The 13,857-nt window shown below is 40.4% G+C and overlaps 1 protein-coding gene across 1 annotated transcript in view; it reads left to right on the top strand.

The window, feature by feature from the left end:
* Positions 1 to 13,857, top strand: part of LOC139947105 (uncharacterized) — a 50,141-nt gene that overhangs the window by 28,865 nt on the left and 7,419 nt on the right. The window contains exon 4 of the mRNA XM_071944946.1: positions 5,472 to 5,577. Coding sequence (XP_071801047.1) covers positions 5,472 to 5,577 — 106 coding nt within the window. The remainder of the gene's footprint in view (positions 1 to 5,471; positions 5,578 to 13,857) is intronic.

Here is a 13,857-nt window from a genome sequence, read left to right as displayed (position 1 = left end):
ATCAGTATGCTCTGATCGTCTTCTGGAGAATGCTGAAATGACTAATTTCTCAAAAACTACGTTACTTCAGAGGGAACCGTTACTCACAACGTTTTATACTATCAACACCTCTCCATTGCTCGTTGCCAAGTAAGTTTTTATGCTAACAATTATTTTGAGTAATTACCAATAGTGTCCAGTGCCTTTAAGACTAGTTTTATCTCGAGTTATGACGAGTTACTCGTCCTAACAAGTTTTTATTAACTCCTATAGAGTCATCATAGTATGAAATCCTCCACAATGGTCACAACTTCTAGCCGATCAGTCATTTTAGTCAGTCGTGTTAATAACAAGATCTTTTCGAGCGGCGGGGCAGCTGCTGGACTAGTAATCAGATTACTAAACTACCTCTTGATATAATAACCGAGTACGGTCGGCCCGGCTTTTCGGTGCGTGCACTTTGTAATCGACGCCTAAAAGTGCCGTTTCTTTCTGATGGTGCCTTTCATGTAGGATCAATAGATATTATTGATTCATGCTTTTGATATCAGTGTTCTCAGTTTCCTTTTTGGGAGGGTGTGAGTGGGGGGGGGGGGGGTGAGAAGGAAAGAAATCGAGCGTTGGAGTGCGCTCCCCTATCCTATCGCGCCAACACACTTGACAATGGAACCACCTCGTTCATGGTATATAGACTTCTCTTGTTTATAGAGAAACCGTCAGGTCCCCAACTCGTGCACTTTGTAATCGACGCCTGAAAAGACCGTTTCTTTCTGGTGCCTTGCATGACAAGGATCACTAGACTATATTGATTCATGCGTTTGATATCATTTTTTCCTGCCTTATTTTAGAGAGAGTGAAAAGGGGGGGGGGGGGGTTCAAGCGTTGGAGCGCGCCCCCATACAGCGCCAGCACACTCCGCAATGGAGCCACCATGTTTCATGATAGACCTCTCTTGTTAAGGCCAAAAAAGAAAACATGTTTAGCGTCCCCCCCTTTTGAAAAATGGAAGGAGGAGGTTTTTTCCCATTTGTTTTGCTAAGATCGTTGCAATTTAAATAACTTTTTTCGTAAAAAAAAATATATATACATATATTTTGTAAAAATAAGTTGTCATTTAAAAAGCAAGGAGGCCGCGTCTAAAAAGGAAGCGGGCGGGGACGCTTAACAGGTTTTTATTTCGATTTGGCCTTATAGTAGGTCCCCAACTCGTGTTTGCAAAACACAGCGGGGCTAAAGGCATCCCGCCCCAGTGTTAACGGGTACCCAACCGGGAAACAAAGCACGTCTGGTCACCGGGCCCGAAGAATGGGCTCGAGTTTGGTCCACTGATCCCAGTTCTCTTGCGATTACACGCCGGACCAAGTCAGGCAATAATCTAGTCAAAGTAGAGGCCCACCCCCGAGGTCAGTTTCACCGCGCTTGGTCTTTCTCTACTCACGTGTGAGCACACGAACAAATATGGCGTGTACCCAGGACTCAACCTTTCTTTTCAAACTCGTGTGGAGGGGACGCCAGACGCGTGCGTGTTTGGGGACTTAATCAGCAGATTTGAAAAGTGGTTGAGTCTATAGAACATAAGGGGGGGGGGGGGGGGGGGGCTCTGAACTCGCCTAAAAATAATACACCCTTCCATAATAATTCTATTCTGAAGTAGTGTTTAGAAAACGACCAGGCGTGAAAAAACAAGCTGCGATACCATGGGTCGTGAACTTTGTATTTTGTAGTTATTTAATCCGTGGTATTGATAATGTGCACATATCTTGGGCGTCGGGGACAATTGCAAATCACCGTTGGTTTTGTTTTTCTTTCTTCTTATTGCATGCGCCCAAGTTGAGTGAAATAACAAAACTCAATCATTGGTCTACAGTTCAAGCGGTTTTTTTTTATATAAAGATTTTGAGCTTAAAACTGAACTTTGATTTCATTGTGTTTATATATTCAGGAATGCCTGTGAGGCACAGTGTAGTGCCATGTGCCTCTATACATCGACACTATACATTACAAGCACTATAATTTTTTAATGACCACTCCAAAGCTATATGTATTACACAGAAATCAGTGAGTTGTAAATTGATCAGCAATTTTGTTTTCTATAGCAGTTTTTTGTTGTATTGTGTGTGAGAAAGCATGCTGTGAACATGCCATTATCATGCAGGGATACTATTACTAATATCAATTACAAGTAATATTATGAAATATTATTATCTTGCTCGTAATCAATATCAGGGGTGGATTTCACAAAATTAAGACATGTCCTATCTCGAACTTAAGACTATGCCAAGTTAGGTCTATATTCGTGAAATCGACCACTGGGGCGCAAATGTCTGGTGTGAGAGGATATCTAACACCGTGTGAAATGTTTTTTACTGAAAATCGATCACCAATAGCGAATACTACGAATTTGAATGTCAAATGACGAATGCTGTGAATCGATTAACTTCCAATAATGATCGCGGTATCGACGCCCAATAACCGGACTGTAAATCGAATAATCGTACTGTTAAAGGGGCACAAAACAAGGAAGGTTGTGACATCACTCACAGACTTACTAGACAAATTAAAATACTTTTAATTAAACTATTCCATACAGTTGATATAATTCAGCATGGTAATATTAAATTATTATCAACAGCTCCCCATTACTTGTTACCAAATAAGGTTTTATGATAATAATTATTTTGAGTAATTACCACTGCCTTTAAACATTTTCTGCCTTTTGTCAAACCTGTCTTGAGTCCATTCGGGACAAGGACAGAATCTCGTAAATAATGCAGTAGCACTCATAGTAATTAACATAGTAAAACAAAGTGTACTTTTGTTCAGTGGATTAGCTATACATCTCGGGACAGTAGTTCTGTCAATCTGTTTGTTCCTTTACATTTGTTTCACCCTTGTGTCAAACCGGCCTAAAGTCCATTGGGACGCAGACAAATTCTCGTAAATTATGCAAAACCACTCTCCATCAAAGTGTTGCAAAAGGGCTCTGAAATTGATCCACAAGTTATAATATTCAGTTTAATTGAGTCACTTCTGTGACTAAGAAAACGTATACCTTGCATGCACACAATCAAGAAAACCCTCCACTGTGGTTTGAAACGTGCCTGCCGAGGGTTAGAAGGGGGTGTCAATGAAAATAGACTGGCTGATAAATTATCTCTTGCCTCGGAACCGGGCCAAGAGGTGACAACGAGAATACGGGGTTCGAAGGCAAGCCTGGACGGGGTGCTCTGCTCGCTCGCAAGACCCCTAGAGCATTCAAATCGCCTTTTATATAGAACGTGTACTTGGACTATTTGGGTTAATAAAATATGCAGTTGGAATGACTTATCAGAGCTTGGTTCATACTTCATGCGAATGCGAAGCAAAATTAGTAACGTCACAGAGCTGCTTTTCCGAAGCGAATGTTGAAGTTGAAGTTGCCCACATGTCAACTGGCTTGAATTATTCATTGCGACTTATTTTGTGACGTCAAATATCGTATCGCATTCGCAGGAAGTATCCAAATCAGGCTTTACGCATGTACATGTACACTGCAATTTGTAATTTTGTTCTTCTACAGTGTGCCTGGATAGAATAAACTTTGTTGATGTTGTTATTTACCGACTCATTACCAAAGGGACAAAACTCGACCGTTTTAACAGACTATTGTGGTATACCGTCTACACTCGCAACTGTTGAGTAACACACTGCAACCGTTGTAAAAGACTGTATCGGTTTTAGCGACAATCAGTAACTTTTGAGAGTGGCAAAAAACTCACAACCGCTGTTACAGACTCACAATATGGGAGTTGAGACATCATTACCTTGCAATATATAGACCTATTTGGTTTGCGGTAACACAATAACCGTACGTGATTGTGGATTGAATATTGTGTAACAACGTGCGTTTTGCTCTTTTGAAATATCATTTTTATGAATCCATCTGTTGTTAATGTCCTTTCTAAAATAAACTCCATAAATCACTCCTGTTTCATGCCGAGCCGCAAAACCAATTTTCCCTTATACAGCTGTGATCCTTGTATAGATATAGCTCCTTCTATTCACCAATGCGTGCATTGTCAAAAACCTGTACATGATGGAGAGGGTAGAAAGACCGTGTAGAAAGCGGCCCTTTGGTTGGGCACTATTGCTTTGCCGAGTGTCAAATTTCATTAGGAATTATAGAAAAAACGGGCACAAAAGATGGCGCTCTCTTTTGTGGATTGACTGAGGTCATTATTTGGACTGGCCTTGGTTGGTTTTGGTTGGTTGGATAGAGAAGGATCTGGATGACGGGTCATGAGAGTAAAGAGCTGTAACCATTAGACCTCTATCACGGTGTGGCCATCTTGATTTTACTCCATTCCAACTCAAAGTGAACCAAAGTGAGGCTGTACGAATTAATAGTCTGGTGCCGAGCGGATAATAAGAGTACCGAACTCAAGCTCTGATGCTTCTGTTCAGCAGAGTGTGGATTCGAATCCCGGTCGTGACGCTTGTGTCCCTGAACAAGATACTTAACTATAAATGCTTCTCTCCACCCAGGGGTAAATGGCTGGCGGGCGAAGCACTGACAAAATACGTCACCAGCCTAGTGCATTTAACTTTATTGGCGACCATCACCGATCATTCCTCATCGCCTATAAAACTTTTTAGCCCATCACAGCTTGTGTGCAGTGACTCAAATGGTGGAATGTTTTACTGCTGTGCCACGCGAACTTCTGTCCGTGCACCGTAATTACAGCAGGTCCCCAGGGCACAAGCTCGCCCGACTCAAAGGGGTTCTTGACGGCCCATTCAGGGCTGACTGAAGGGGGGCACTTAATAATGCTTGGCAATTGGAACCGAACTAAAGCCGGGTTTAACGAGACTACTATAGATTTTAGCCTCGGTGTGGTGCGTTAAATGACCTGTGACAAGGGGTCTATCAAGGTCAATCTTGGTCTCTTTTTTCTTGTCAAAATTCGCCGATCGCGATTTAAAAAAACAATTCCTGTTGGCCTATATCTAAATTGCCACAGGACCTGAGCCCAACTTCATACCTGTAAGCACCTATGCTTATAACAAAAACAAAATTGCTCAGCAAAAATAGGCTACCAGCCAGAACACCATACAGTTACCATTGCCTTGACTTGTACCTCGGTCATTCTTGCTTAGCCAGAAATTATAATTTTCTGCTTAACAGCTTTATGAAATTGTGCTCAATTTCATAGAGCTGCTTAAAGCAGAAAACAATTTGCTTAATAATGATTATTTGAGTAAAATTGTGCCCAATTTCATAGAGCTGCTAAGAGCAGAAAACAAATTGCGAGCAGGATACCAGTCACAAACTGTAAAGATGACATGGTGGTTTTACTGGTAACCTAATTTGGGTAATTATAATTTTATTGTGCTTAGCTACTTTTTGGATGGGCGATTAATGGATTTGTGATCTCCGCTACCTTTTTCGCACGTTATGTTGCGTTCTCATAATGATCTCATCTTCCATTCTTGTTTCTTCTTATCCAATTCAGCAAGGGTCGAAGACCGGTGAGCAGATGGACCTTCTCCAGTCGGCCGTGGATTACCTCAAGACGTGTCAGACAACTACGGCATCAGGCCAGCAATCATGGACTCTCGGTAAGTAATTTAACACCTTATTAAAAAGGCACTGGACACCTTTGGTAATTGTCAAAGACCAGTATTCTCATTTTGGTGTTTGCCAACATATGCATAAAATAACAAATCTGGGAGAAGGTGCAAGAAAATAATGAAAGAAAAAACACTAACGGTGCACAAACTTGTGTGTTTTCAGATGCACAATAAAAGGCTTTAGTCCTGCAGTGTTTAATTATTTGAGTGAGAAATTTCCTCGTTCTCAAAAACTACGTTACTTCAGAGGGAGCCGTTTTTCACAATTTTTAAACTATCAACACCTCCATTGCTCGCTACAAGTAAGTTTTTCTGTTAACAATTGTTTTGAGTAATACCAAAAGTGTCCAGTGCCTTTAAGTTTCTGGTTTAAAACTCTAACTGTAACAAGTATATACATGTACCTTTAAGAACTTCCGGAGACTCTCCTCTATAGCCTTCGTGTATTCCAATCGAAGACCACATCAATGCAACACTTTAATATATATCTAGCTGTCTGTGTCCATCGTGCCCCGTGGCGAGGTTGGCAAAGGCGGAAGTTTTTCATTCCAAATCAATTTCATTATCGCAGAAAACATATTTCGGTGGAGATTACACGGTCTTGTTTAGAACTAAAATAAGGGACTTCCCATTAAATTTCTGATATCAGATTGGCTTCTTAGGTTACAGCATTGGTGGTTTATGATGCTGCTCTCTGAGAAGTACTGCTTGGGTCCGAAGTGACCTGTGGCTCTGATGGTGTTCACGATCCCCTGCTAAGCACAGCAGAAAAGGGTTACCATCCAAAATGACATTCAAAACATGGACACCTTTGGTGACTGTCAAAGACCAGTATTGTCACTACGGTATCCCAACATATGCATTAAATAAAAACCATTTGAACAATTTGACTCACTTGGTCATCGAAGTTGCAAGAAAATAAAGACGGAAAAAAAATACCACGTTGCATACATTTGTGTGCTTTCAGATGAAAAACAAACTTGCGTGTAAAAGACTGAAGACAAAAATCCCACTATTTGGAACTCATTGTAAACAAGTCGTTGGCACAAACTTGTAAGAGTTTCCCATCTGCGCTTTTAAACATGTCCCTCTCGTCCATGTGTGACGCAGGTTGTCACATCGAGCGGTGTCGGAAACAACCGATCAAATGTCTTAGGAATTCCACGCCGCGTGGTGACCTTGTTGACCCCCGTCAATCCACACGGCACGAGGGACGAGTTGGTACTCTTTACGAGAGAGAAAGTCTTACGTCTTACTGATTACTTTTTTTGCGCGGGGGGGGGGGGGGGGTGTCTTCCCCACCAGGGCCTTGCTCGTGTGGGTGTTTAACGACCGGTACGCTTTGCCTTTTGTTTGAACTGTGTCTTGTGGAAGTTGAGGTTGCTCGTGTTGCGTGCTGGGCTGTGGTCTTGACCTTAACGGTGTTGATACAAATCGCTCGTTGTTCAGTCACCATTTTAAAGAGTTTGGGTAAGCTAATTTGTATGACACAAAACACAGATTTACATTATTAAACCAACACGGTTTGAAGATAAAGAAGGTAGAAAGCTTCCCCAAAGAAACTGGTTCCTGAGATGCAGTAGTTTTTGAGAAATGAGTAAAACAATGTCATGAAAAAAAAAGTTTCGTCTCATGAGGCGAACATTATTTAAGCATGTGCAACTTGTTACGCGACTCTCCTGAAAACATCGCTCTGTGATTTTGACGTTTTTTCTTGTTTCCTCTTTGCCTCAAACAACTTCCTACAAGAACGTGGTATTAATTTACACAGTGTCTAGATTATCCAATTCCCCACCCAAACATAAAACAGTTATTTCTTGCATTTTTCTTTGAGTTGGGTTTTTAACTTCCCATTTCCAAATTTACAGTATTAGGCACTTTCTACCGACACCTTGTGGTTGCGCCAATGGCGCCATCTTGTTTTTCCTTCTTTTTGGAAGTCACCAGAATAAAAAGAAAATCCTCCCCAAAACGACAACATCAACAGCAATAACAACGGCTAATATGATCGTTCTGATAATCCTTTTGTTTCATACTTTGTCAATATGGTCTGTGGGGGGGGGGGGGGTCGTCCAAGAGTGTCAGGGTTATCATGTTCCTTTAATTATGTGTTTGTGTCCCTTATACTGTAAATTTGATGAAATTTTATAAATCTGTTTATCTTCTCCAGTTTGTGAGGTTTTGAGGAAATCACTAAATAAATATAAATTTTAGGGAGGGATGCAATAGTTAGCCATTAGCCTATAACAAAGTTTGCAGATAAAGACGCGTCCTGCTGAAAAAAATACCAGACGAAAAAAGCATCAACAACAAAATGTTTCCCCTTACCCCATTCATGTTTGTTACTTACCGAGGGGGAACAACACGTACCCAAGTTGACACAAACAAGCTTGTGTGCATTTACATGTACGTCATTTACTCCATAAATAGGCCGGCTAAATTCTATAAACATTGCTTTTGAACAATTGTATTTATTTGTGCGACAGGTGTAGAGCACGGAAGTGGGGTCGAGTGCTTTGCGAATGTATTTCTTTCGACCGTTTTTTTTCCACCCTCCTTAATTTTATATTCGCATTGAATGGACAGTGCACGGAAATCAACACCCACCCGGATTTTCCAACCTGTTGGACTTGTCAGGTCATGAAGGAAAGAAAACCTTGACCTTTTCAAAGCATAATTTTTCGGCATCATTCTCTGGTATGTCCCCTCACACAGTACTACAAGACACGCCTCCCTGTGGGGAAATAGCGGGCGCCCAGCGGTGTTATAACTGCCCCCGAAATTACAAGCTGTCGACTTGACTACCGTCAAGTCAGGTTTGGGAGTTTGATAAGAAAACCAGGAGAATGGGAAAGGGTTTTAAACACTGATTGAATTGAGTGTGAGATTAGCTCCTGGTTTGCTTGTTAAATACCTTGCCCCCAAAAATGCAGTAAATCATTTTAGGCCCCCAAGAGATTTCTGATTCTTTTCTAGGTTCTTGGAGGAGATTTAATTCCAGGGGTTGTTTTGTGCCCGTGATATTGAGTCCTCAGGTACGGCATTTTTTTGTTGTTATTAAACGGCTGGTAAAAATCCGGAATAGAAAAAAAATGGAGAGTAGTGTTTCGTTGTTAGTTCAGATGCAGGGGTGACTTATTTCCTTGGATGTATGGCTCTAAAACGCCATACAACAGGTGATGGAAAAGGGGGGCACAAGTCTCGATTCGACCCGCAGGGACGGTTTACATGGTCACAAAGAATATTGATTAGGTGGAGTTATTCAACATATCTGCTGGTGGTATACCAGTTGCTTATGGCGGGGAACCAGTGGTATGTTTTCTTGTCGTCTGCGCCATAATGGAATCCCTTTTTTAAGGAAAGTTCAGAAGTGCAATGAAATTTCAGCCCGTCACTCAAGCCAGGTTCATACTTCCTGCGAATGCGATACGAAGTTTGATGTCACATATTCGCAACGAAAAATTCGGAAGAGTTTAACTGAGTGTGTTCAACTGTTCGCAGCGAAAACGGAGGTGTGACGTCAAAATTTGTATTGCATTTGCATTTGCAGGAATGGCAGGAAGTTTGAAGCAGGCTTAATTCGGAAGAGTTGAGCTGTGTTCAACGCAACGAAAACGGAGTTTAGACGTCAGCATTTGGATTGCATTCGCATAAGTATATGAACCGGGCTTCACTCTAGACTTGGTTTCAAGTCTGCAACCGTGGCTTTTAGTCTACCCGATAGCCAATACATTGCCCGAAATAGCGCCCTCTTGTTAGATTAACCTATGTTATTAGCCTACGATCACAGATTGCGAGTTGGGGGCGTTTTTTCGTGGCTGATGTACAGGAATAACAGCGATCTCAGACTTGAAATCAAGTCTAGTCTTCTTTTTAGAATCACGCCCACGTGCACGGGTGATGTGATACTTAAATATTGATTTTGTTTTTATCTTTCTCTACCGTCGCTGCCTTATTATATTACCCTTCGTAACCATCTGACGAACACTCTAATTCAAATGAGTCATGTCCTCGTGTTTGACTTTCGCTTTCTGTGATTGTCTGTTCAGAACCTTCTTACAAAATAAACATGCGAAATGTCATCTTAACTGTACTCGGCATTGGTCGGTAAATGTTACGGGGTTTATTCATTCAAATAACTACATACGGGAGGTTTGCCGTATTCACCAGTGTGAATATCTCTTTTCGTGTAGTGTTGGTTCTGAAGAGACCGGTGGTTACCGACTCAACGTTTCGAGCAGTATGCTCTGATTGTCTTCAGGAGAATCATCACCGGTTCTTTGGAAAGAACCAACGTGTGTAATTGCTGGTGACATAGTGAATGTGTAGTGACGAACTGAGGTCAAATTGTAAAAATCATCACCACTAGTAAGACTATTTTGTCAAATGTGGATATACAAAAAAAGACTGGTGCCTGTCGAACATTGAGGACGTTTTCTTAATGATTTCCAACTGGAAGTCGGGAAATAAGTCAGGTTATGATGATCACGATGGAAGCTGCGTACAGAGCAGATCCAGGTAGGCGCCTTCTCATATAATTCTGCAGTGAAGATGCAAGGTTTTACTTTGAGTTGACCTTCTGCTCTCAGCCGAAAATTTGCAAATCGGGTTATGTTCGAAATCCGGCCACTCAAACATGCTAAGCACGCCGTATTACCTGCCACATCATCATCATGACCTCATTATACGTGAACAGCCCAGACCAATTAGCGTTTGCATCCCTATTGAGAATACGCAGACGTCTCGTTTCAGAATTGACACTAAGTTGATGAGAAAGACAGTCAAGTATTAAACCCACAATTGATAAAGAGGAACACTTGCTAAACCGATTTCAAAACTGTTCATTTTGCAGTTGTGTATTAGTGACCATATCTCCTGTAATGCATTGCGACAAATTCTGGACGACCGTTGGGGGACACTAATTGTCAAAACGGATTATTATTTTATCCCGGAAGATTATGGTCAATTAATTCTGCGAACTTGTTCCTAGAAAAAAAAAGTGTTCAATACTAGGAGAGGTCTTGTTAAGCCACGGGGATAAAGAACGCTTGAGCTACCCTAACTAAAATGGAGAGAACAATGGCATTTATCGAATAGGCCGCCCCCTTGTGACATTGTGCAATCGATAAATCTGGAATTACCTAGCATCATTATCTTCGGATGAAATGTCTATTTATCTAAAACGCATTGAGTTACTTAGAAGGGTTAATAACCACGTGCTGTCCTGTGGAGCATGCACTCATTTGCCATTCCACATTCTGTAATGATGTGTATTTTATGGATTTTGAATCCAACCAACAAACTAAACATGAATTTATTGTTAATAAATCATCATTATGTCCATAATCCTGCATCTATAAAAAGACGTATTGTCACGACGTCTTTACAGCGTACAATGCCCTTTCGCGAGCGTGGTTTCCTTTAAAGGGTAAGTCAAAGTTTGGTAATAACACGGCAACCAATTGTAAAATTTATATCCCAAAGATGGAATGGTAGTATGTATTCTGCGAAATTATTTTGTCTGCAATGCCACCGTGATTTGATTTTCACAAAAGTATGACGACAAGTTTTAATCTCAAAATATCGCCCAAACTGGCGACTTTGGAGATTCAAATTTCCGTGGTGTCCGTTTGTGAATGCTATGGCAAGAGTTGGTATCCCAGTTGAGTATGGAGAAATGTTGATTTGAATCGAAACCTCAGATTTAGAATTTGAGGTCTCGAAATTAAGCATCTGAAAGCACACAACTTCGTGTGACAAGGTTTTTTCTTTCATTATTGTCTCGCACATTTGATGTCCAATTGAGCTAAAATTTTCACAGGTTTGTTATTTTATGCATATGTTGAGATACACCAAGTGAGAAGACTGGTCTTTGACAATTAGCAATGGTGTCCACTGTCTTTTACTTTTACAGGCGACTTTAATGTTATCATTTATTTGTATATACTGCCTGTAAATCGGAATCACCTTTACAACAATATAAGATTCTACCTTTAAAAACAATTCAACAATTTGTCGACACATAGTCGTATTAACTGCCTGTTATGTTCTGAACATTAATATGTGAAACATGTGGTGATATTCCATGCCAGTATCATGAGTGCTTTAATAAAACTATATGCAGTACGCATGCTCAACTTCTGCTCATTAGCATATACATTAACATAATGTAGGAATACATTACAATGCCTCAATTTAGATTCATACTATTGTGACTGAAGATAAAATGCAAACCTTTTGTGCAGTTTCATTTTTTCAAGAGCATTGATGGCCAAATTTACCACATTGTTGAAGCAGTCACATTCTACAAATCACGGATTTCACAGAGTACAAAAAGGGGGAAGACAAAAACCCGGGGTTTAAACTTGCCAAAAACGTAAAACACAATAGCTCTTATACTTTCCTTTTGCCCTTGCACTTTGTTGACCTCCACTTGTCGCCAAGGGTGAACATTACATGTATACTCGGTTACTTAAATAAATTGTCAAATTTTTCCAGGTTTTTGTGTCAGAAATTATCAATAACCCAGTAAATTTCAAGCAGTGGAGAGAGCTGGCTGGATGTAACCTCAGGCCGTTGCCAAGCTTTGACAAAGCATCTATCAAACAAATTCCCTAAATTTTGTATTCTTCTTGGTGTGTGTGTGTGTTGACCAAAAGGGTTCACCGTACTCATGTAATCTGACGAACACTCGACATGAAAAGCCAGGAAAGATTTCTGCTCGATAAAAAAAAAAAAAAAAAAAAAAAAAATCACGAACAAGGACGAGGGTCGAAAACTGAAGAGATCTAGCAATGCCGTGATTTAATGAAAAACCACGGGTGTGCTGGGTCACAGAGTGAAAGGGGGGGATTTGGAGTGAGTGAGGGAAAAAATGATAAAATGAAAAGTGAAACCGTAAAAAGGAGATACAATCTGACAGAAAGAATGTGTTGAGATTATGGCTATAATCGGCTTACAGGGCGAAGTGTCATCTTTTCCGTAAAGGTCATTCGAGGACTAAAGGATTTATTTTTTTGTTCTGAAAGGGCGGGAGATAATAATACACAATTTGTGTGAAGTAATGGACGATTGCTTGTAGTTGGCTTAGGTTTTGAAAATAATCTTCTAAAAAATCTGTCCTCGATTTGTTTTCCTTTTTTGTCCATTTTTATAATCGCATCACACTGTGACAATTTTTGACAAGTTCTTAAAAGGATGAAAGGTGTCTTATTATGAGAGCATGGCTCGACGCTTATCGTACTTCCGGCGCGCAAAACCCTCCCTATACTCACGAAATCATCACATTCAACAGCAAACACTTTGGGTGTAGGCAGTGGACTCTATTGGTAGTTACTCAAAATAATTGTTATCATAAAAACTTACTTGGTCACGAGAAATGGAGAGCTGTTGATAGTATAAAACACCATGAGAAAAGGCTCCCTCTGAAGTGACGTAGATTTTTAGTAGAGGTAATTTCCCATGCAAAATAAGTGAGGCATTTTATTAGCATCTGATGAGAGCACACATTTGTGCAACAAGGATGTTTTTCTTCCATTATTCCCTTGCACATTTGATGACCATTTTGAGCTCAAGTTTTCAAAGGTATGTTGTTGGGATACACCAAGTGATGATACTGGTCTTTGTCAATTACCAAAGGTGTCCAGTGTCTTTAAAGACAGTGGACACTATTGGTAATTGTCAAAGACCAGTCTTCTCACTTGCTGTATCTCAACATATGCACAAAATAACAAACCTGTGAAAATTTGAGCTCGATTGGTCGTCGGAGTTGCGAGATAACTATGAAAGAAAAAACACCATTGTCACACGAAGTTGTGTGCTTTTAGATGCTTGATTTCAAGACCTCAAATTCTAAACTTGAGGTCTCGAAATCAAATTCGTGAAAATGTACTTCTTTCTCGAAAACTACGTTACTTCAGAGGGAGCCGCTTCTCAAAGTGTTTTATACTATCAACAGCTCCCCATTACTCGTCACCAAGAAAGGTTTTATGCTAAAACTTACTATTTAAGTAGTTACCAATAGTGTCCAGTGTCTTCAAGAGGAAACGAATAATGTCCTCAGTAATAATGTAATGCTATACAGAAACAAAAAACTGCACACATAAGCAAATGATTTGCAAAATAATACAAGGACGATTTTTCTTGTAAAAGAGCGACAGCTCGTGCACGTATGCCTATAAGATCGACACGTGGTCATAGCGTGCGATATCGAAGAAGCAACATCTCAAACACGTGGCACAACAGTGGGTCCCTGAAATATTTGTGTGC

This window comes from Asterias amurensis, chromosome 14 (assembly GCF_032118995.1).
Source record: "Asterias amurensis chromosome 14, ASM3211899v1".
Lineage (NCBI taxonomy): Eukaryota > Metazoa > Echinodermata > Asteroidea > Forcipulatida > Asteriidae > Asterias > Asterias amurensis.
The sequence above is the reverse complement of the archived record's forward strand: the minus strand, read 5'-3'. Positions and strand labels throughout refer to the sequence as shown.